The 26,177-nt window shown below is 33.4% G+C and overlaps 1 protein-coding gene across 1 annotated transcript in view; it reads right to left on the bottom strand.

Annotated features, from left to right (window-relative positions):
* LOC133038393 (uncharacterized) overlaps window positions 1-24,877 on the bottom strand; it is a 36,156-nt gene extending 11,279 nt beyond the window's left edge. Inside the window, exons 1-2 of the mRNA XM_061116525.1 lie at window positions 24,685-24,877; window positions 24,347-24,603 (exon numbers count right to left, since the gene is read on the bottom strand). Of these exons, the coding sequence (XP_060972508.1) occupies window positions 24,347-24,603; window positions 24,685-24,877 (450 nt within the window). The remainder of the gene's footprint in view (window positions 1-24,346; window positions 24,604-24,684) is intronic.
* Between the last annotated feature and the right edge of the window lie 1,300 nt (window positions 24,878-26,177).

Below are 26,177 nucleotides of genomic sequence, written 5' to 3'. Positions count from 1 at the left end.
GTGTTTATCGACGATATCCTCGTGTACTCTCAGTCAGAAGAGGAGCATGAGTTACATCTTCAGATGGTACTGCAACGACTTCGAGAACATAGACTCTACGCCAAGTTCAAGAAATGTGAGTTCTGGTTGTCTCAGGTGTCCTTCCTAGGGCACATTGTGAGTAAAGATGGGATCAAGGTGGATCCCGGGAAGATCGAATCCGTCAGGGATTGGCCGAGACCGAAGACAGTGACAGAGATCAGAAGCTTTTTGGGATTAGCTGGGTATTACCGTAGGTTCGTGGAGGGGTTCTCCAAAATTTCAATGCCCCTAACCGAGCTTACAAAGAAGAATCAGCGATTTATCTGGACAGATAAATGCGAAGCTAGTTTTCAGGAGCTGAAACAGAGATTGATTACTGCTCCGGTACTAGCTTTGCCTTCGGACGAGGAGAAGTTCGTGGTCTATTGTGACGCATCCAAACAGGGTTTGGGGTGCGTATTGATGCAGGCCGATCGGGTTATCGCTTATGCCTCCCGTCAGTTAAAGGATTATGAACAGCGATACCCGACTCATGATTTAGAATTGGCCGCAGTGGTTTTTGCACTGAAGATTTGGCGGCATTACTTGTATGGTGAGAAGTGCGAGATCTATACCGACCATAAAAGTCTCAAGTATTTCTTTACTCAGAAAGATTTGAACATGAGACAGAGGCGTTGGTTGGAGTTAGTGAAGGATTATGATTGTGAGATCCTTTACCATCCCGGGAAAGCCAATGTTGTGGCCGATGCCCTGAGCAGAAAAGGGTCCCGGCAGGTAGCTAGCATGGTTCAGATCTCACCTCAGCTAGCAGAGGATATGGTCAGGTCCAGCATTGAGTTTGTGGTAGGTCAGCTACACAACTTAACGCTGCAATCTGATCTGTTAGAAAGAATAAAAGTTGCTCAGACGACAGATCCGGAGTTAGTGAAGATCCGAGATGAGGTATTGGCTGGTCAAGCCAAGGACTTTTCAGTGTCAGATAGTGGGATGCTTTTGTATAAAGCCAGGGTTTGCGTCCCGAACAGTGTGGACTTGAGGAACGAGATCTTTGAGGAGGCTCATTCTACCCCATATTCTCTGCATCCCGGCACCACCAAGATGTACCAAGACTTGAAACCGTACTTCTGGTGGAACGGTATGAAGAAGAATTTGGTAGAATTCGTATCGAGATGCCTCACATGTCAGCAGATCAAGGCTGAACATCAGAGACCAGCAGGGTTGTTGCAGCCTCTAACCCTACCAGAATGGAAATGGGAGGATATTACTATGGATTTTGTGGTCGGGTTACCTAGGACCACGGGTATGTATGATTCCATCGGGGTAGTGGTGGACCGATTTACGAAATCGCTCATTTTCCGCGGTCGAACGACGTTTACGGTGGATCGGTTGGCGAGTTATATGTCAGGGAGATAGTGAGACTTCACGGGGTACGAAGTCTATAGTCTCGGACGAGGATCCGAAATTCACCTCCAAATTTTGGCAAAGTTTGCAACGGGCAATGGGTACAAAGCTAAAATTCAGTACAGCATTCCATCCTCAGACAGATGGTCAGTCCGAAAGGACAATTCAGATATTGGAGGACATGCTGAGAGCCTGTGTTATGGACTTTGAGGGTTCATGGAATAAATACCTACCGTTAGTAGAGTTTTCATACAACAACAGTTATCAGAGTACAATAGGGATGGCACCCTACGAACTGTTGTACGGTAGGAAATGTAGATCCCCTATCCACTGGGATGAGACAGGGGAGAGGAAATACCTAGGTCCAGAGTCAGTTCAACGGACCAATGAGGCAATAGAGAAGATTAAAGCTAGAATGCTTGCCTCCCGGAGCGGACGAAGAGTTACGCGGTCCAGAAACGTAGAGATGTTGAGTTCCGAGTAGGGGACCATGTGTTTTTGCGAGTATCTCCGATGAAGGGGATTAAACGTTTCGGGAAAAGAGGCAAGTTATGCCCTAGATTTACAGGACCTTTCGAGATTCTCGAGAAGATAGGTCAAGTGGCATATCGGTTAGCATTGCCTCCAGCTTTATCAGCAGTGCACAACGTATTTCATGTCTCAATGTTGAGAAAATACGTTTCAGACCCCTCTCATATACTCAGTTATGAGAGCCTTCAGCTTCAGTCAGATATGTCTTATGAGGAACAGCCAGTGCAGATCCTGGATAGAAAGGATAAAGTCCTTCGGAATAAGACCATAGCATTGGTCAAGGTTCTCTGGAGAAACAGTAAGGTGGAAGAAGCCACCTGGGAGCTAGAATCAGATATGCGAGCTCAATATCCAGAGTTATTCAGGTTAGATTTCGGGGACGAAATCCTTTTAAGGGGGGGATAGTTGTAAAGCCCGCTTAGTTAATTTGGAAATTAGCAGTTATTTATGTTAATCAGGAAATTATTTATAGCTATTTAAATAATTTATTATGGAATTCAGATATGCATAATTATGTTATCAGCAGTTTTTACATTTCGCATTTCCGGTGTCCGGTATTTTGGAACGCGGCGTTTGGCTCAGTAGAGATCACAACTTAGTATGTTAGTATGTTGGGGACGGGTTTTAGACATTGGGAATGTCGGGAATGGCCGGGAATTTAGAATGTCCCAAAAATACCCCTTTAGTGATTTTTATGTGATTTTAGAAAGGAGGGGCAAAATGGTCTTTTTGCCCCAATGACTTTTTGTCTTTTGTGACTTGTAAATGGAATTATATGTTGATTTTATTTATTCTTTTCTTGGCTGAAAGTAAATGATTAATATGTGAATAAATCCCTTTTTTCTCACATTTTCACACTTAGTCAATTTTAAGGAAATTTCAAAAACTCACACACACACAACTCTCTCTCTCTTTTTCGGCTGAGAACTTTGGGGTTCAAGAGCTGGATTTTGTGGTGATTCAAGCTTGGGTTTGCAATCTTTATTGATCTCTTGTGTGGTATGTGTTTCCTTGTCCCTTTCTCCTTAAATTTTTGAAGAAAAATGATGAAATTGGATGGTAATGCATGTGAATTTTGAGAGTTGTTTCTGCTGTATTTTGTTGTTGATTTATGTTGTTCAAAGCATGATTTTTGATGATTAAATAAGTTGTGTGAAGCATGAGTAGCTAGATTGTTCAAGCTTTTAAATTATATGTGAAAATTATGAAATTTTGAGTGAAAATACATGTTTTGTTTCTGTATAATTGCTGGGTGTTCCTGTTAGTTTGCAGAGGGTTTTTCTTGCTTAGTTAAGTAGAATTAACTAGGCTAGGGTGCATGCTAGTGGGTTTAACCAAGTTTGAGTTCTTGAACTCAAAGCTTGGTCTTCAATGGTGAAATTTGCTTGTGAGGTTTCTGGGTAGGTTTGAGGCCTTGGAAATGTTTGTTAGGACCTATGTAGGAGGTCTGGAAAGTTTGGGATCAATTGGGGTTAAATTGGTCGAGATTTGGGAATTTTTGGTTCTTGCTGCGAGGAACCGGAATTCCGGTTGAGCATCCGGAATTCGGATGGGGTTCGAATTTTCGAACCGGAATTCCGGTTGGGCAACCGGACTTCCGGATGGGGGATTTTTCAGAACCCTAGTTTTCCTCGTTTTTGGGTTTTTAGGGGTATTGCCATGCTTTTTATCGATAGGGAAACTTTTAGTTTCGAGTTTTAGTCCCCGGGAAGTGATTTAGCGTGTCACTTATAGCGTTGTGGTTTTTATGGTTTAGGAGCCGATGTCCGCCGTTCAGCTTCAGTTCCAGTCAGGTTGACCGGCACACCTGAAATCGGAATCCAGGTAAGATTAGTATAACAGTATGCATATGTAGATTACATGTTTAGCGTGCATGTAGGAAGCCTGTTAGATTACATTAGATATGTATTAGGCTTCGAACCATCCAACCCTGTCACGTCGGTACAGGCTGGAGTATGACCAGCAGCCGGAGTATGACCGGTTCGACCGATCAGGCTGACACTTGGTTGGTGGTTCCGTGCTATTGACGTATCCCGTCGGGACAGGCTGGAGTATGACCAGCAGCCGGAGTATGACCGGTTCGCCCGATCAGGAGGATATAGTAACACGTCGGTACAGGCTGGAGTATGACCAGCAGCCGGAGTATGACCGGTTCGACCGATCAGGTTGTTACGTGTCAATAGTACCGTCCCCTGAACGTTCAAAACTCAGTACCATGTTGGACATGGCAGTAGTGCTCAGTACCATGTTGGACATGGCAGTAGCGGGACTCAGTATCGTGTTGGACACGGCAGTCAGTTTTATGTATGATATTATTATGCTTTTCTTACTGAGTCTGTCGACTCACAGTTTACGTTGCATGTGTAGGTAAAGGCAAGGCAGTTGCTGATGGACCGTGAGCGAGCTTATGGGATTGTACATGTCGGGGCGGTTAGGCCTGGAGCGTACGATCCTCGGGACAGCACGGCTGAGATTTTGTAATTGTCGTTAGACGACTGTATTTTGATGTAAAAGTTGAACAGTGAAAATGTTTGTAAATATTTTATAAATCGGGATCCCGTGACTTTTTGCAAAATGGTTTATAAGTTAATGAAAAAGCAAAAATTTTAATTAATCACGTTTTTCCATAAACCTCGTTGATTAGCAACGAGCTGCACAGTACGTTTAAAAATCACGTAATACGCCTAAATTAGTTAGGGTGTTACAGTACAGCTCCCAAATTTTTCATTTTTCTTCGTTTTTTCATGCTTTTTCATGGATTTAAGTTCCGATTTTTTGTGTAGTTTTGTATTTATAGATTTACTATTCCTAATTCAATTCTAATTATCATAATTAATTTATTTAATATTTTTTAAATTTAATTCATGATATTAGTCTAATTTGAATTTGAAATTAATAAATATCTATCTTTTTTGCTTAATTATTTATCTTATTTTTTAAATTTGATTATATCTTATCTTATTTTTAAATTTAAGGTCAGATATTAAATTTTTAAATTAATTTTTTTAAAAAATATTTTGACCTTATTTAAATTCAAAATAAGATAACTATAATCATGTAATTTTAAATAGATGTATGATATTTTGCTAACTTTTAAATTTTGTTATTTTATTTATATAAATTAAATTTAAAATTTGAAAAAGATATTTATTTATTTTTTTTTAATTTTTTATTTTATTTTTATTTATAAAATAACATTTAATTTTTAAAAGTAGTTAGCAAATTTTGAAATGATATTTAGGTTAGTTGAAACCTAATTTTTCAAAATTGTAGGTTTAATATTAAATATTTCTTTTAATAATTTTGAAATTTAAATTAATAATATTTTTTTTATTTAATTTTTTGAAAATTAAATTTTATTTTATTTTTATTTTTCAAAAAATAAATTAATATTATTATTTAATTTTATTTATTTTCGAAATTTATTTATTTAAAATTAAATAAATCCTACTTCCAACTATCCAGCTAACCTTGTTGCAGGAGTATATGGTTTTAGCTTGTTTGTAAGTTTTCAAAACCTATTATTACTTGATTGCAAATAGCGATGGTTATTTTTTGCCAGATCTATTGATCTGATGACTCCCTTGGTCAAGTTAATAATTTGTAACAGGTAAATTTTACAATCTTCTTTCATCTGTGTATGACCTAGCAACATGATAGGATCCATCCATGTGTGTACCTGTGTGAGCCTATGTGTTGATTTTATTATATAGATGCATATAGGTTGTTGCTAAATAAAATGTCACACCATGATAGATTTTATTTAGGTCCATTTAGTTATTGGATCTATTCAATGAATAACTGTTATTTATTTTAAGGTTAAATTCCTCTCTTTTGGGCCTTGTGTGAGAGTTGCGAGCCATAGAAGTGGGTACGACATACTGAACCCAGCACCCCCTCACATGAACTACCCCAATTGTGAAGGCCCATTTGCCTGATTTGAATAACTGTACTAGGTTAATTATATTAGTTTGACCTAATAAAATTGAATTAGCAACATAATTAACTTTTAAAATATGTGAAAATTTATTTTCATTTTAATATTTTAAAGTTAATTTTAAGAATAACACTTTTAGTTTTAGATATTTTTTCTAGACAAAACTATTTGTATTTTTCTTGTATTTAATTAAATAAAGAATTTTAACTAACGAGATTCTTTCTGGAGCTTATTTAATTAAATATTCCTATTTAAGTTATAAATTAGTTATTTTAACTAATTTTTCATATCTAACTTAAATTTGAATATTTTATTTAAATTTTAAATTAAGTTGAGGAATCCTAGGCATTAGTTATTAAAGATTCTTAAGATATTTTTTAAGTTAATATCTTTTCGAATATTAACTTAAAATGGAATATTTTAGATATTTTTTGAGTTAATATCTTTTCAAATATTAACTTAATTTTTTTTTTTCAAATTAAGTTGTTATAACTTAATTGTTGATATTTAATTAAATCTAAATTTGAAATTATTTAAGTTTTAGATTTTTTCTATACAACTTAAATTAGATATTTTTCAATTTTTTTTTTTTTTTGAAAAGATACTTAGTCAAATAAGATATTTTCTAGATAGTTATTTCTAGACTACTTATTATTGCTAATATTTAAATAGGAAATTTTATACATTGTGAAATTAATTATTTAAATAATTAATTTTCGTACAATTTTGTTTAAGTATATTTTTCCTAGTATTAAACAAGAAATTAATAATTAAACCTTCTCTACACTTAATTATTATTTCTTGAATTTAATACATTTAATTAACTTGAAAAATTAAATATTTAAGTTGATCATGATACTTAAATATTTATTTATTTTTCATGACACTTAATTAAATAGAAAATTATTTTTAAGTTGAAATTTAATTTTTCAACCTAAATTTAAATAATTTTCAAAATATATATTTTTCTTTATTTTATTAATCAATTTCGAAAATTGCATTTTATTTATGCAATATTTTTGAATTTTTGTTTGAAAAATAGATTGAGTTGTAAATTAATTATTTATTTTAATTAATTCTTGGACCAACTTCAATCAATGATTTTTTCATTTAATTGATTAATTTAAAATAAATAAGTTAAAATATATATTATTAGAAATTGAATTAATTAGTCAAAAGAAAATCTAGATAGGTGATATTTTTGCTTGAAGTATTTCTTTTCTAATTTTATTATTTTTGAAATTTGTATAAATTTTTATACTTTAAATTTCAAATACAATAAATATATTCTCAAGGAAATTTTTAAGTTGCTAATGAATTCAAATTAATACAACTTAAATTAATTTCCTAAATATATATATTTAAGATTACTACTAAGATGGAAATAATTAATTTTATTTCAAATCACCATCTAAGTATAATTTTATAAATACTATATTAAATTCTTATTTTTTGAATTTTTCAATTCTAATTTCGAATTTAATTAGTATATTTATTAGAATAATAAAGAAAATACATTTTAAAGAATGAGCTTTATTATTATTAAGATATTCGATCTCCATTGTTGGTTTTACATCGCGTTTGTTTTAGTGAGTAATCCTCCCTAATGGAGGAACGTTCATTAGCAATTTCGCACCGTTTAATCTCGAAAGATAAGTAGTTTGTAAGTGTTTTATATGGTATAGATCACCCTAATGGTAGCGATCATATTTGACTTGCAAATTGCAAAACAATGGTAGTAGCTCATAAGATAGAATAGCCTTGACTCTCGCCTAAACGGGACAACGCTGGATTCCAATCTTGATCGAATAAAAGGTTGCTAGAATGTTTAACATTTTAGATGAGCTGACAACTCTATTCAATAGATGGTAGCTTTGACTCTCGCCTAAACGGGACACTGATATCTGTTTATTGAAAAACCTTGGAAATTATTTAGGATTGAATTTTTTTTTTAAGTATTTTCTCAATCATTCCTACTTGCTATGTGCTTATAATTTCTGAATTGTTTTGTGTTGAAACCATTATTGATTTCTATTTGTTGATTTCTATTATTTTGTAGTATCCTGTATTATCAAAATGAATCCCATGTTATCACTGTTGACTGAAAATAAGCTGAATGGATCTAACTTTACTAAGTGGAATGAGAACATTAATATTGCTCTCATAGGAGAAAGTGCCTTGTTTGTTTTAACTGAGCCGTCACCTGAAGTGCCTGGGGACAATGCATCCAAAGCTGTGAAAGAAAAGTATGAGCGTTGGCAGAAAGAAAATGACAAAGCTGTATACTTTATGCTTTCCAGCATGGTTGACACCCTCAATACTCGGTTTTCTAAAATCGAGAAGGCTGCTGAAGTTATGACGAAGTTAAATGAGCTATTCGGTAAGGCATCACTTCAGTCACGCTTCGACGCGACTAAGAAGTACATTAATGCACAGATGGAACCTCATCAAAACGTGCGTGACCATGTTCTTCTCATGTCGAGTTTTTTCCAAGAAGCCCAGGATCATGGTGCTGAAATGGACAGTGCTACTCAAGTAAGCCTTATCTTGAATAGCCTGACTCCAGCATTTCTACCATACACATCAAATTATGTCCTAAATAAGAAGGAAATTGACTTTCATGAATTAGTCAATGACCTTCAAACTTATGAAAACTTGATTGGAGGACCCAAGAAGAAAGGAGGTAAACCTCATAATCCTGGGAATGGTAATGGGACGAACAAACCTGAAGCAAATGTTGCCTTTGCTTCGAAACCCAAATCGAAGAAGAAGTGGAAGAACACCAAGAAGCGAACAAAAGCCATGAAGAATAAAAAGGCTGCTCCTTCTGGTGATGCTAACACTTAAAGGAAAGTGTTTCTACTGCAATGAAAAAGGTCATTGGAAACCCCAATGTCCTAAACTTCTTGCAATGAAACAAGGTATTTCTATTAATAAACTTTAAGAGTTTTAGTGAATTATTATCCAATTGGATTTATGATTCTGGACTAACTTTGTTTATTTCTTTTCTTCTTCTTAAAGGCCAAGCCACTTGAACTCAGATGAGTTGGATCGGAAAGCTGGACCAAGGGTGAAATCGTCCAGATGAAGATGAAGCTCTTCAATTTATTTTTGAATTAATTGTTTTAGTTTAAAGACAATTTGGATTTCAAATTTTTAGTTAGGGATATTTATCCGTGTTTTTCTCATATTGTTGCAATACATTTTTTTTATTAATAAAGTTTCTTTATTTTCCAAATTCAACCATTGCAATTTATGAGATTGAGCTTCATTTAATTTATCTTCATCAATTATTACCACATTATATTTATATGTTTGTATGTGTAAGTATTTTATTATTGATGCAAATTCTATAATATTTATAACTCTTCATAGAGTTATATTAAATAAACACTAGAAACTATTTCTATGTTTATTAATAATTGTTAATTCTAATACAATTATTAAGAATTTGTTTAATAAAAGGATCTTTTGATCTGATAGGGGTGGAGAAAAGTTAAGAAAACTATGCAGTTCAACGATCTTTTATATATAATGAACTCTGGATAGTATTCAACTCCACATAAACTCTATCACACTTAGAGAATCATGATCTTTACAACCTTTAGGGGTGGATCATAATCTCTATATACTTAGGGGTGGAGGTTATCCACAATACCCTATATGTATATACTTAGGGGTGGAGTCTATTCCACAATTCCCTATGTAACACATATTTTCTTTAAACATGGAAGTAATATAATGAGTTAGCTATTATCAATATAAATTCTTGATCTTGATTGTATGTTCCATTTCGATTTTACTGTTGTAAGTAAAAGTTTGATACCTATAAAAGTTCTTTGATAAAGTTTCACACTACCTTAATTGAGTGGGAGAATTTTAAAATTCTATACCCATCTTCATCAGGTTGACACTTGTGATAGCTACTTATTAACACTACTGAAAAGCAAATCTAACCATACACATGGATAGGTATAACTTATCAGAATTATGAGAATAAGATAGAGAACTCTAGTTCACTCTATTCGAATGACTTGAACTAAGAATTCTTAATCCTCATAAAATTTTATGGTATCTCAATTTTGATTACTTTATCCTGGCATGTATTTTTCACTTCAAATACTAGTTTGCTATGTTGATGACTTAGTCTTAACTTAAAGTTTCAGACTAATACAAAAGTTACAACTAGATAACTCTCCAAACAATCAGAGGTTAAAAGTATCATTTAACCAGACATCTCCTGTTGAGTGGGAGCTATCTGAGATGTAATCAAATAGGGAACATTAGATGATATTCAAGAAAAAGTTATGAAAGTGACCTATATGTTAGATATTAAGGAATTGTGTCAGTTATCCTTGTATCTCACCAACTCATTTCGAGATCTATGAGATGGTGCTTACTTTGGGGGTGGAGGAATTATTCTATAATAATTCAAGCTCTACCAGAGAAGAATTATAACTTTGTGTATTCGAAAATCCAAGAAAGTTATATCACTGAAGAAAAGTCTACACTGTATTATCTCAATTACATATTTTAAAATATGTGAGATATGTCTTCTGTTTATTTTGATCTACTTTTAAAACAGTAAAGATTTCAGTATCCCTTGATGAGTAAAGCATATAGTAAAGGATGTTTCATAAGTGTATTTATGAACTAGTTTCCAGAAGTTTGGGTGGATTCAAATGTACTACACTTGATCTAAAGATCAAGACATCAGATTGACCTATTTGCACAGTTTGTTTTATATTAGTGCAAGTTGGAGTTTGTTGGGTTTTATGCCCTAAATAAAACTCCTTACAATCTGATTAGTTATCAATGTAAGAAATTTGAAGTGATTGGTATTTGCCTGAATTTTACATGCTAATGGTTTAATATGTTTATTACGTTTATACACAAAATCAGTTAAATCCAGATCATATGTTTATTCACAATTACAGTATCGTCAACACAGTGGAATGTGTTTGTGATCATATGAATCAAAAGACTTGGTCCCTATTTCATCAGTGTTATTGGATTTACACTAATGTGATAATCAGCGATGATGTGTACTTACACTTGGAATACGTGTTATGTTCTTTCCAGGACATTAGTAAAGTATACTAGTTTCGAATGTATGGAGTATACATTGGACTAGAAAGATATTGCAACTAAGTTAAGATATTACAAACTTACCGTTATATATATCTTTCCAAGTCAATATCAGTAGTTGATCTTAAGATTAAAAGAATCTAAATCCTGATATTCTTAGGCTCAACTCAGGAGAGCTATTCATGTTCTTTGATTTATTAGTTAAGCCTACTTTTAGGTCAGGGTGATACGTATATTGAGTGGGAGTGCTGAACATAAATAAGGAATCTATAGCTTCTACTGGTGTATAGAAGTCAAGTGATGATTCCCTTTGAGCTTAGCAAATAGAAGTAAATGGATGAGCTCTTGTTTAACTGACTAATTATTAGATCACTAAACACCATTTACCGGTAGCTAAGTGTTTTAAGGGGCAAGATACATTAAGGGGTGAGAACGGTAAAGAAATCCCATCTTGACGTAGATCATCTATATAGAGGATCTTTAAATCACAATAACATTATAACAATGGTTAAATGAGATAGCATATTGATATCGTGGAACATATAATATGCCCTATATAAGTCTGAGAGTGCAATTCTAAGTTCTAAGAGTGGATTCTAGTTGAGAACATTCTGCTTGTAAGACTCATTAACTGATTCGTGATTGATCAATTATAATTCTAAAGTTAGACTATGTCTAATTTGTGAATTTTCACTAAGCAGGGGTGAAATTGTAAAGAAAAGAGAGTCTAGGTTTATTTATTTATTAATGGACTTTATATGTCTAGTTAATAATTAAAATAAATGACAATATTATTTAATAATCTATTTTAGTTATTAAATAATTAGTTTTGGCATTTAAAAGGTTAGAATTGGAAAATTGGCGTTTTTGAGAAAATAGAAATAAAATTTGATAAAATTGCAAAATCAAGTGGGGCCCATAACTACACCATGGTCGGCCACTATTTGTGGGAATTCAAATTAATATTTTCATTATTTTAATGTCAAATAATTCCTAACCTAAACCTAGTAGTTTCCTATAAATAGAAAGTGATGGCTCAGTCAAATCACATGCTTTTCATAACATCTTCTGACAGAAATTTCTCACTTCAGAAAATTGAGCCTTCTTTACTTTCTATACCTGGCCGAAATCATCCTTCTCTTTTCTCTTCATAAAATTTTGACCCTAGTGAAAGAGTAAGTGCCCACACACAGCAAGCAATAACTCAATCATAGATTGGAAGACTGTGAAGGATCAAACTTGGAGAAGAAGGACATTCGGGCTCAAATCTTGATTATACTCTGCTACAGAAAGGATACAAGGGTTAGAGATCTGAGTGGAAGGAGACATTAATTCCGCTGCATCAATGTAAGGTTTTCTTAACTTTATATGTGTTAATTTATTGTTTTAGAAAGTTCATATTTAGGGTGTTAAACAACATACTTGTGAGTAGATCTAAGATCTCGGTACAATAATTTCCAACAGATCTGAACCTGGATCTCTTTCTCTCCTTCTTGATGCTGATTCTCCTTCTTGTTGATTGGATTCTTCACAATCTTCCACACTATGATTGAGATATGACTTGATGTGTGTGGGCACTCACTCATTCACTGAAGGTTCGAAAATTAAAGAAGAAAAGAGAGGTAGAGATTGGCGGCTAGGGTATAGGTAGAAGGCTTAGAATTTTTCTCTGAAGGAATGAGATGCATCATCTTTTTCCAGAAGCCATCACTACCTATTTATAGGTAACCACCTAGGTTTAGGTTAGATTTATTTGGCATTAAAATAATGAAAAAATAAATGGTAAATTGCATTAGTGTGGCCGGCCCTAGGATTGGATAATGGGCCCACTTTGGAATTTTGCCATTTTGTCATTTTTCCATCCCATTTTCTCAAAAACGCCAATTTTCCAATTTAACCACTTAAATGCCAATTCCTATTATTTAATAACTAAAAATTACTTATTAAATAATATTGTCATCTAATATATTTATTAATTTGACATATAAAGTCTCTTAATTAACAAATAAAACCTAGAAACTTTTTTCTTACAATTTTTCCCTTCCTTAGTGAAAATTCATAAACTCGACATAGTCTAATTTTAGAATTATAATTGATTAATCAAAATCAATTAACTGAGTCTTACAAGCATTATGGTCTCAACTAGTATGGGGACCATGGGCCTATATAACCGAGCTTCCAATAAACAGATCAAGAATTTACAAAGTAAATCCACTAACTTATTAATTCCTTGTTGCATCCACGCATAGAACTTAGAATTGCACTCTCAATCATATAGAACGCTCTATATGTTCCACGATATAGATACGCTATTAATTATCCATTGTTATAATCCTAATTTGATCAATCATCCTCTAATAGATGATCTACATTGTATAGGGATTAAATTATCGTTACACCCTTCAATGTATTTTATCGTTATAACACTAGCTCCGTATAAATGATATTTCAGCTAAGTGAAATGATTACTCAACCATTTATCTCTGTTTAGCCAAGCTCGAAGGAAATCATCGTTTCACTTCTAAGTACGTATAGAAGTTATAGCTTCTATATCTATGTTTAGCGCTCCCACTCAATTATACTATCATGTTCCCGAAATGTACGTATCACCCTGACCTAAAAGTAGGCTTAATTAACAAATCAAAGAACATGAATAATACTCTTGAGATCGAACCTAACCATATCAAGATTAAGATCATTTGATGTAGGATCAACTAGGTGATATTGAATTGAATAGATATTACGGTAAATTTTAACATATCTAATCAAAGTTCAATATCGGTCCCTTCCGATGTATACTCTATACATCCGATACTGGTAAACTTTGCCAATGTCCTGGAAAGGACATAACACTTATCCAAGGTGTAAGAATACCTATCGTTGATTATCATGCCAGTCTAAATCCAGTGAACTGACAAATCAGGGAACTAAACTTTCGAACATATAATCAAGATTATATTCCACTGTGCTGACAACACTATAATCAGTAAAAAATACATATGTTCTGGACTTAATAGAATTTATACATTAAATAATCATGAAATAAATCATGTGAACCATGCAACATAAAATGTTATTTCTGATCTTTATTAACTAGTAAATCTGATTATATTGAAATGGATTTTATTTAGGGCACAAAACCCAACACTTGGATCCAACCTAGGAACTTTGTGAAAGACTTAGATCCTACCTTGGAACTTTGTCCAGGACTTTGATCCTACCTAGGAACTCTCTCCAAGACATAGATCTTGTCTACAAACTCTGTACAAGACTTGGATCATACTTAGGAACTCTATCCAATACCTAGATCTTTCCTAGGAACCCTTTCCAGGACTTAGATCCAATCTAGGAACTCTGTCCAAGACATAGATCCCGTCTAGGAACTCTGTGCAGAACTTAGATCCTACCTACGAACTCTATCGAAGACATAAATCCTACCTAGGAACTTTGTTTAGGACTTAGATCCTACCTAGGCACTTTTTTGAGGACATAGATCCATTGTATACCCTTGTCTAGTACTTAGCCGCTTCTTGGAGCTCTTCCTAGTACGTCTCGGGCCAAATTTTCTCTGGCTGGTCAATGGCCTTTGATTCGTAGGCTATTTAGTTCATGATTTTTGATTTTATACTTTACCAATTATAGGCTTTGTATTTTAATGTCGTCTAGTTCATACCCTTAGGTTTTGGCCAATTAACCCATCTTTTGTCTAAATCGTTTTATGTTCTCTAGTTTTTCACCTCCCTTTGTCTTTTTCCAGAGATGAACTCGCACAACTTTTGTAGAGGTGACAATTGGATTTATGAAGATATACTTACTCTGGATAGCTAGTCCTTCTTATACAACTTTGAATCTGCCGACTCCAATTATTATTCTGAAGACGTTTGAGGACTTTGTTATTTATTTTTTATGCTTTTATTTTGCATAGTTCATCTTTTGTTCTTTTATGGCCTTTAGGCCCTTTACATTCGAACAGGTGATATTTTTGTTCTTGTATGGCCTTAGGGCCCTTTTCTTTAGAACAATATTCATGTATGGCCTTAGGGCCATTTACTATTGAACATACGATTGGCCAGGCAACCTTTAATCCTAACTTTAACTTCTTTTGTTAGATATGTAGCTGACCGGACAGTTTTTAACCCAAGACTTATTTTATATCTAATCTGAAGTATGCCCTTCACACTTACTTAGCTCTCAATTTTTTTCTTAACAAAGCTTTAAATTTTGCTTAATTTTAGTTGTGCTTGTTCGATTTTGTATGGTGTGGGGCATGTTTGTACGCATGTTGAACAAAAAATATTAATTTTAAGAAGTTATCTTGTTAGAAAGTTGTTAAATACGATTTGAAAAGAGAAACTCTTTTATCCATTTATTGGTCGTACTTATGTGTGTTTGTTGTGCAACGTACATTTTTTTGATAATGAAATCTTACATTTCTAAATTCTACTTTCATTCATCATTTTAGCTATCCTTGTGTGGCATACCGGGTAGGGGCCACCACTGAAGAGTTGTGGAAACTGAGTTCTTTCATACTAATTCCTGTATATTGAGCTGTACAGGAACCTCTATGGAAGAGTAGTATTTTACAAGTTGGTCACTAGTAGTACTTTTTGAGATATTCTCCATTCCAGTACCTTGGTAGGAGAACTAATTGCATGTTCCCATTGTACCTACCAAGCTTGTACGCACCTTTACTTATTATCTTTGTAACATGGTACGCAACTTCCCAGTTTCATCCAAGGAATCCTGCTGTAGGATCCTTGGTACTAAGGATTGCTCTTCAAAGCAGTAAGTCTCCTACTTAGAATTTTTCCCATGACTTGTTTATTGAAGTATCAGGAAATTTTTTGCTGATAGGCATAAAGCTTTAAGTTTCCTTGGACTCTTATTTCTTCAATTTTATCAAGGGATTCTGTCGACAATGTGGGTGCAGCGGAATATAATGACTCCTTCCATTCAGACATCTAGCCCTTGATTCCCTTCTGTAGCAGAGCATTATCAATATCTGAACCTGGATCTCGTTCTCTCCTTCCTTTGATGCTGATTCTCCTTCTTGTTGGATGGTTTTCCACAGTCTTACACACTATGATTGAGATACAACTTGATGTGTGTGGGCGCTCACTCATTCACTCAAGGAATTCGAAATTTAGAGAAGAAAAGAAGAGGGAAGAGGTTCGGCCTATAGAGAAAAGATAGAGGCTCAGTTTTCATATGACAGAAGTTCAAAAAGTTAAGTGTGAATGAGAGCCATCACTATCTATTTATAGGTAACCATCTAGGTTTAGGTTAGAAATATTTGGCATTAAAATAATGAAAAATAAATGATAAAACCCTATAAGTGTGGCCGGCCATGGGCCTTGGATAATGGGCCTCACTTATGCAATTTTGCTGTTTTATCATTTCTGCATCTCATTTTCTCAAAAATGCCAATTTTCAAATTCAACCATTTAAATGCCAATTCTAATTATTTAATAACTAAAATTAATTATTAAATAATATTGTCATTTAATATATTTATTAATTGGACATATGAAGTCTCTTAATTAATAAATAAACTTAGAATCTCTTTTCTTTACAATTTCGCCCTTGCTTAGTGAAAATTCCTAAACTAGACATAGTCTAACTTTAGAATTATAATTGATTAATCAAAATCAATTAACTGAGTCTTACAAGCAGTATGGTCTCAACTAGTATGGGGACCATGGGTCTATATATCCAAGCTTCCAATAAGTAGATCAAGAATTTATATCTTAAATTCACTGACTTATTAATTCTTCGTTGAATCCAGGCATAGAACTTAGAATTGCACTCTCAATATATAGAACGCTCTATATGTTCCACGATATAGACACGTCATTAGTTATCCATTGTTATAACCCTAATGTGATCAATGATTCTCTATAGAGATGATTTACACTGTAAAGGGATTAAATTACCGTAACACCCTACAATGTATTTTATCCTTAAAACACTTAACCCAGTATAAATGATATTTCAGCCAAGTGAAATGAGATCTCCACCATTGATTTTCGTTTGGTTAAGCTCGAAGGAAATCATCCTTTACTTTCTATTCGTCAGATAGAAGCTATAGATTCCATTTTTATGTTAGCGCTCCCACTCAATTGCACTATCGTGTTCCCAAAATGTACGTATCACCCTGACCCAAAAGTAGGCTTAACTAACAAATCAAAGAACACGAATAACACTCTTGAGATTGAACCTAATCATATCAGGATTAAGATCATTTGATCTAGGATCAACAGGTGATATTGAATTGAATAGATATTATGGTAAATTCTAATATACCTAATGAAAGTTCAATATCTGTCCCTTCCGATGTATACTCCATACATCCGATGCTGGTAAACTTTGCCAATGTCCTGGAAAGGACAAAACACTTATCCAAGGTGTAAGAATACCTATCGCTGATTATACCATGTGCGTCTAAATCCAGTGTTCTGACAAATCAGGGAATAAACTTTCGAACATATAATTAAGATTATATTCCACTGTGTTGACAACACTATAATCATTAACAATTTGATATGTTCTGGACTTAAATAGAATTCATACATTATGTACATATAATCATGAAATAAATCATGTGAACCATACAACAGTAAATGTTATTTCTGATCTATATTAATAAGTAAATCTGATTATATTGAAATGAGTTTTATTTAGGGCATAAAACCCAACAAACTCCCACTTGCACTAATATAAAACAAAATGTGCATTTCAAATAATCTCAACACCGTGATATACAAATCAAGTGTAGTAGTAGTAAACTCCTCGTAATAGGATCTGACAGGTTGAATTAAACACAGCCTTTTCTCTACCATTACTCTTCCTTAAACACAAAATCATTGATAATGTGAAATTCCTCTCTATATGTCTACTCTCTTGGGATACTGGATTCTATACCTTTGACAACTACTTCTTGGTTATTCAGGAAGCAACACTAGTCGTTAAGGCAATTTGGAATGGTGCCACAAATGTATAGAACTTTCCTTAGACTGAATAAGTACCTTTCCTGCTACTTTAACATTCAGTCCCTTTTTGGTAGAGAGACTTCATATAGGTTTTTACACTTCTCCATAATCACTATTCCACCCCAGAGTAATCACCATCTTATCAGCAGACTTTCTAGCACAAAGGTAAGCCTCGAAATCTGATGTGGTGTAGTCTAAGAGTTTTAAACACACTCTTATTGACTAACATATAGTTCCTCTTCTTAATCTTAAGATTTACTTGATTGTCTTCCAATGTTCTTCTTGTGGATTAATCTGATACCTACTCATTACTCCCACTCAACAGCAGGTGTCTGGTCTAAGGCATACTAAAGCATACCTGAGACCTCTCACTGTTGATTTAAGAAATTCTTTCATGACTTTATCTTTTCTGGAATAGTTGAGACTTTTCCTTAGATAAATAAAATCTATGTCTAAGAAGTTGTGAAGCTTCTATAGATTGCCATTAGAAAGAAAATGCTTCAGCATCTTACTAAAGTAAGTTGCTTGCATTAGAGTAAGTAATTACTAGGTATACCACAAGCCATAGGTTTAGATAAACTCAAACCTATAATACTAGGAACAAGAAGTTTTGTTGAGTCAATTGAATAGACTTATTAACGAAAATTTCCTTTTATGTCCTTGTAATAGAAAAATTTAGGTTACTCCAAGTGAATGGATTAAAACATAGTTTAATTGGCTTTTCTTCTTAGTTTCTTATCTTGACAATCCATTACTTGTTTAAACTCACAATGGATTTTAATCACTAGTGTCTTCCAAGAAGATGAGTTCCTAGAAACTCTCCCACTACGAAAAAGTACTGTGAATTATGTCTAAGAAAACTAAATGGTATTAAACTCTTCGGTTGTGACAAGACAACAGAGGCAGTGGGATCATCATATGTCAAATAAGATGATAGAACACTTTTGGAATCAAGAAAAATATCTCCTTTATTTTCAGACTTAGTCATTTTCTTAGAAAAGTAGTATTTGTTTAAACAAACACTTTCTTATCTATTGACTATGGGATGGTCCACCCCTAATCTCTTACAATAGCTAACAGACCATGGTTAACAGTTCTAGCTTTTCTTAAGATTTTGATTAGGTCATCCATGAATCTAGTAATGATTTACATTAAGTATACAACCATTGCATCATTCTGAAATTGTATTACCATAGAAGGACTTAGGCAATGACTAGTAACTAATCATCAATATGCAAATCGAAATTTCTGGGGAGGTAAGTTTGGATATAATTCAAAAATCAAATTAATGATCTTTGAACTGCATATCTACTAACTATTTCTCCACCCCTATCAGTTCGCAAGATCTTTAACCACTTACCTTAATGGTTAATCACCATTGCTAGAAATCAGAAATTTTTCAAACATTTCAAATTTCTTTGCATAAGGTATTATCTAGAGTTATCGTTTTAAGAATACAACGAAAAACTCATATCCACCCCTGAATGTACATCCATCTACGAATGAGATGAACAACTTTCAGTGGATATAGGCATATTAACTCTTTGCAGAGATTGATCTTGTCAAAACCACTATGAACAAGATACAAATGCCATAGATTAAAAAAATTGTTGTGTCTTTTTGATGACTTATGTTTAGTTACATTAAAAAGTTCTTAGAATAGTGCAAGTGGATCCTGGTCACAGAATACTAAACTCATATTCCATACAGTTTGAATCCATTGATAGAAAATGGTTATTAAACACTTGTGAAAGTGTAACTGTATTGTATCCTGGAATTAGAAATATAAGAAAATTTCTGTTTGGAATCTAAAATTAAAGACAAAGACTTAAATTTATACCAAATATAATGAGTAATTCTTTCTTGGACCACCACTGCTAATTAAACTCTAAGTCAGATATGCCCATACAAGTAGGAGATTTCTAAGATTGAGGACTTATATCATTTTGGAATAGAATTTCGGGATTATAATCATATGCGTCATTAAATTTCTTAAGAGAAAATAGAATGACATGAAATGATATATAGACCATTCATTTAATGATATGTTATTGAGCTAATTCGAAATGAATAAGCTAAGAGAAATTAGGATAATTTCGTTTATAAATAAGAATCCAACGATGCTTCGATTAGCGAGAGTCAAAGTAATCTTATTTATACAATCTTCTTGTTTCATTTTGTAAAAATACTAGTCTAAGGTGTCATCAATTGATGAACAGCTAGATGTTGCATATACAATATTTATCTTTCGAGATCTAACACTATTATGTTTGTCTAATGGTGAAAATCCATTAGGGATTTATCTCATTAGAAAAACAAACCAAGTTAGACCAACAATGAAGATTCGAAATTAAACTACAATTTAATAACAGAAAATAACATGGTTCAATATAAATTCATACACAATTCAGAAATTATCAAACATATAGCAAGTAGGAATGACAAGTCAAAATACTAAAACATACAATCCTAAATAATTTCCAACGTCTTCAACAAACTGATATCAGTGTCCTGTTTAGGTGAGAGTCAAAGCTACCATCCATTGAATAGAGTTGTCAGCTCATCTAAAATGTTAAACATTCTAGCACCTTTTATTCGATCAAGATTGGAATCCAGCGTTGTCCCGTTTAGGCGAGAGTCAAGGCTATTCTATCTTATGAGCGTCCACCATTGTTTCATATTTTGTAAGTCAAATACAGTCGCCATCATTAGGGTGATCCATACCATATAAAAAACTTACAAAGCTACTTATCTTTCGAGATTAAACGGTGCTAACTTGCTAATGAACGTTCCTCCATTAGGGAGGATTACTCACTAAAACAAAAGCTATGTAAAACCAACAATGGAGATCGAATGTCCTAATAATAAAGCTCATTATTTAAAGTGTATTTTCTTCTAATATTTATTTTAATCAATTTATTTTAAATATATATTTGTTTAATTAAAATATCCAATTTAGAATGAAAAATTCTAAATATAAATTTTAATTTAATATTTATAAATTTTACTTAGATGGACATGAAAATAACATGAATTATCTCCATCTTAGAAATAATTTCCAATAAATATTTAGAAAAATATTCAATTTAAGTTGTTACAAAATTAATTTACAACTCAAATTCAATTTTCTATAAATATATGTTGCATTTCAAAAAATTGAAGTATTTCATAATACAATTTTCGAAATTGCTTGTTAAAATAAAGTAAAAATAAATCCTGGAAAAATTATTTTAATTTAATGTTGGCCCAAAAATTAATAAAATTAATTTACAACAAAAAATATAATTTTCCTATTTAATTAAATATATAAGAAAAATTTCAAATATTTAAGTATGATGATGAAAATCAACTTAAATATTAATTTTCTATTTAATTAAATACATTAGAAAAATACTTCAAGCAAAAACAGAAAATATCTATCTAGATTTTCAGCGACTAATTAATTCATTTTCTAATTAAATATATTTTACTTCATTTATTTTAATTAATCATTAAATGAAAAAATCATTGATTTAAGTCGGTCAAAAATTAAAATAAATAATTTACAACTTTAATCTATTTTTCAAATAAAATTCGAAATTTTGGCATTCAAAAAATGCAATTTCGAAATTGTGGGAAAAAGATTAATAAAATAAAATAACATATATTTTGAAAATTATTCAAATTTAAGTTATATGAAATAAGATTTCAAACTTAAAATAATTTTCAATTTTAATTAAATAACATGAAAATAATAATATTTAAGTATCATGATTAAAATCAACTTAAATATTTAAATTTTCAATTTAATTAAATGTATCATCAAGAAATAAATAATTAAGTATAGATTAGACTTAATTATTTATTCTATTTTAATACTAGGAAAAATATACTTAAATTAGATTGTACCAAAATTAATTATTAAACAATTAATTTCACAATCTATGATATTTTCCTAATTAAATATTAGAAAAAACAACTAGTTCTAGAAATAACTATCTAGAATAATTTCATTTACTAAGTGTTTTCTAAAATTAGCTTTAAAATATTAAATGAAAAATTAAATTTCATATATTTTAAAAGTTAATTATGTTGCTAATTCAATTTTAATTAGGTTAGACTAATATAATTATCCTAATACAATTATTTAAATAAGGCAAATGAGCCTTCACTATTCGGGTAGCTCATGTGAGGGGGAGTTGGGTTCAGTATGTCGTACCCACTTCTATTGGCCCCCAACTCTCACACAAGGCCCAAAAGAGAGGAATTTAACCTTTAAATAAACAATTGTTATTCATTGAATAAGCCCAAATCTAATTGGGCCTAAATAAATTTACTTATGTCAAAATTTATTTTAGCAACCTAGTCCATTTACTTAGTAAAACTTAAATGGGCTTCCTATATGCATCTAAGCCCAATAGCAAACATATAGGCTCACACAGGTCAAATGATTTGGATGGGCCCTATCATGTTACTAGGTTTATACAAATGAAAGAAATTGCAAAATTTACTTGTTACAAATTATTTATAGACCCATGGTCCCCATACTAGTTGAGACCATACTGCTTGTAAGACTCAGTTAATTTATTTTAATTAATCAATTATAATTCCAAAGTTAGACTATGTCTACTTTATGAATTTTCACTAAGCAAGGGTGAAATTGTAAAGAAACGAGATTCTAGGCTTATTTATTAATTAAGAGACTTTACATGTCTAAATTAATAAATATATTAAATAGAAATATTATTTAATAATTATTTTCAAGTTATTAAATAATTAGAATTGGCATTTAAAAGATTAAATTAGAAAATTGGCAATTTTGAGAAAATGGGAATGAGAAATAACAAAATGGGAAAGTTGCAAAGTGAGGCCCAACTCCCTTTGTATGGCCGACCAGATTGCAAGAAATTTTCATTTATAGTTTTCATTATTTTAATGCCATTCAATTCTAACCTAAACCTAGAGGGCATTCTATAAATAGAAAGTGTTGGCTTCAGGAAACTCACAACTTTGAACATTGGTTTCTTTCCAAAAAGCAACACACCTCTCTCTCTCTTTTCTTCTCTCTAAATTTCGAAACACTTGAGTGAATGAGTAGTGCCCAAACACATCAAGTTGTACCTCAATCATAGTATGTAAGACTATGGAAAATCAACATCAAAGAAGGAGAGAAAGAGATCGAGATTCAGATCTTGATTATGCTCTGCCACAGAAAGGAATCAAGGGCTAGAGATCTGAATGGAAGGAGTCATTATATTTCGCTGCACCCAATGTAAGGTTTTCTTAAACTCTTATGTGTTTATTTTCATTGTTTTAGAATTCATATTAGGATATTAATCAAACATACTTGGTAGTAAATCTAGATCCTGGTAAAATAATTCCAACAACACCTTTAATGTAGTTTATCCTTAAAACACTTAGCTCGGTATAAATGATATTTCAGCGAAGTGAAATGAGATCTCAACCATGTATCTCTGTTTAGCCAAGCTCGAAGGATATCATCGTTTCACTTCTAAATTCCTATAGAAGTTATAAACTCCATATTTATGTTAGTGCTCCCATTCAATTATACAATCATGTTCCCAAAATGTACGTATCACCCTGACTGTTCAAAAGTAAGCTTAACTAACAAATCAAAGAACATGTATAATTCTCTTGAGATCGAACCTAGCCATATTAGGATTAAGATCATTTGATCTAGGATCAACATGTGATATTGAATTGAATAGATATTACGGTAAATTTTAACAAATATAATCAAAGTTCAATATCGGTCCCTTCCGTTGTATACTCCATACATCCGATACTGGTAAACTTTGCCAATGCCCTGGAAAGGACATAACACTTATCCAAGGTGTAAGAATACCTATCGCTGATTATCATGCCAGTCTAAATTGAGTGAACTGACAAATCAGGGAATTAACTTTCGAACATATAATTGAGATTATATTCCACTGTGCTGACAACACTATAATCATTAACAAATTCATATGTTTTGGACTTAAATAGAACTCATACATTATATGTATATAATCATGAAATAAATCATGTGAACCATGCAGCATAAAAATGTTATTTCTGATCTTTATTATTAAGTAAATCAGATTATATTGAAATGAGTTTTATTTAGGGCACAAAACCTAACACATACGTCACCTCGTACCCCATGTAGATCCATTTGCATCTCGAAATACTTGACGTGGGAAAGAGGATCTTCTCTTCCAGTGTACATTTTCCAGGTTGGCATTTTAAACTTGTGGAGCAATGCCAGGAGACTGATCTCGGGAGAGAAAGGGGTCCCACTTGCTCGGTTCGACTCGAGATCATTGTTTCTTTGTCCAGCCATGCCTTGGAACATATTGTTTAGTTCGTCCAGTTGTGCCTGCATAGCTGGACTAACCTGTTTGGCATTTTGGCCGATCTGAGTCACGTCAGAATCGTTCTGAGCGGGAATTTGAGCATGGGTTTCGGGCTGCACGATCGGCGTGCCAAGCTGATTGTCTACTCCTCTCCTTCTCTTTAGATCATTTCTGAGATCATGAGTTGTCCCCAACCTATTGAATACAGAAGCGCCTGGCTGTCTTAGTGATTGATTGGCTATATTGACAGGTGGAATGGCACCGTTAGCCTGTTTGGAATTATCAGGTATGACTTTTCCTGATGAATTACTAGACAAGGTTTGCCCACCTACTTCTTGGCCCACAGGCGAAGCCTATGACCAGAGATGTGGCGGCTGACCATTTATAGTCTTGGAAGTATTCATCGCTGGATCTTCGTCTGTTTCACCCAAGGGGATGACATTCGAGGGTTGTTGCCCGACAGTTTGGTAGGCTTTTCGTATCAACATAGTAGCTTGCTGACTACGATTGTCAATCTCTGCATGATGAGCCCTTAACTCATCCATCTCTTTGTCCCTCCATTCAGCAGACATGCGTCTCTGCTCCTCGAATGCAAGATTTACCGGAGAGCGGAGTTCCTCCTAACCATGGTGTAGGGTGTTGGTATGACCTTGCATAAGTCCAAGAGCACCACGGAGGTTTTGGATCTCAGTATCATCTCCAATGGTCGTTCGAACGTTTGTAGCAGGCGGAACGGCTTTGTTATGAATGCCCTGGCGGGGTGCTGAATTGGTATTCCCAGTCTCTTGCACACCAGACGCAATTTCATACACATGAGTCGTCACACCAGGACCCGCGTTTCACGGCTGCTTGCGATTAACAGCTGGCGGAACCCTTGTGTTTTTTTGGGTTCTGCAATGCAGGATCCACCGCCTATGGATTTGTAGGATCAACCAGGCCCCTATGAGTCTGTACCACCATCGTACTTGTGGTTAAATTTAGAATGATGAGCGATTCTTGATTCTGCTCTCAATGAAAGCACAAAAATGTTGACCATGCTTTTAGCCAACGACTGTGAGTCTAATTTAGTAAGCGACAAGTAGTTTATAATGATTGAGATACAATAAAGCAATATAAAGACACGAGAATTTTATAGAGGTTCAGCCCCCAGCAGTTTGGTAATAGCCTAATCCTCGTTATTTGTATTAACTCAAGAACAAGGAGAAAGGTTCCTTTTCTTATAACTCTTACAACAATATCTATGAATATGAACTCTTAGACAATATCTCTGAAGTAAAATCTTTCGACCCTTTGCCCAGTGAATATGCATCATTATTTATAGGGTAATGAGCTTGGAGAGGAAGTATTTGCCTTCTCGTTACAATGGATATAAACAGAAAGATTGCCTAGTAAATACAGAATACACTGATTGTGGGATTTGGACAGCTTGGCATATCTCTGCAATCTGATCCCCAAGTTATATGGGATTTCCTTGATGACTCACGATACGAAAGTTGAATTCGCTAAGTGTTGGTCGCTCTGTGCGGATTGCTGATTGCTTTGCCTCGAGCATGCATATGAGGTATCCTGTTCAGACTATATCTTGCGAGCAGATAGTCGGAGTTGATTCCACGTGTCACCATCATGTGACGTCAGAGTGCAAAAATTGGGATAACAGTACGAGATCTTGTGGGTTGTTCTAGCCTTGGAGGAATGGCGGGATCAATAAGATTAGTAGGATTGGCAGGATTTGCAAGATTGGTGGAGTTGGTAGGATTGATGGTATTAGCTAGATTAGTACGACCTTCTGTGGTGGGAGGAACATGAACATCAGGATCTACCATCATGGGATCCTAAGGAGGATTTGAGGTAGCAGTTCTTCTGCTTAGAACC

This window comes from Cannabis sativa, chromosome 5 (genome assembly GCF_029168945.1).
Source record: "Cannabis sativa cultivar Pink pepper isolate KNU-18-1 chromosome 5, ASM2916894v1, whole genome shotgun sequence".
NCBI lineage: Eukaryota > Viridiplantae > Streptophyta > Magnoliopsida > Rosales > Cannabaceae > Cannabis > Cannabis sativa.
The sequence above is the reverse complement of the archived record's forward strand: the minus strand, read 5'-3'. Positions and strand labels throughout refer to the sequence as shown.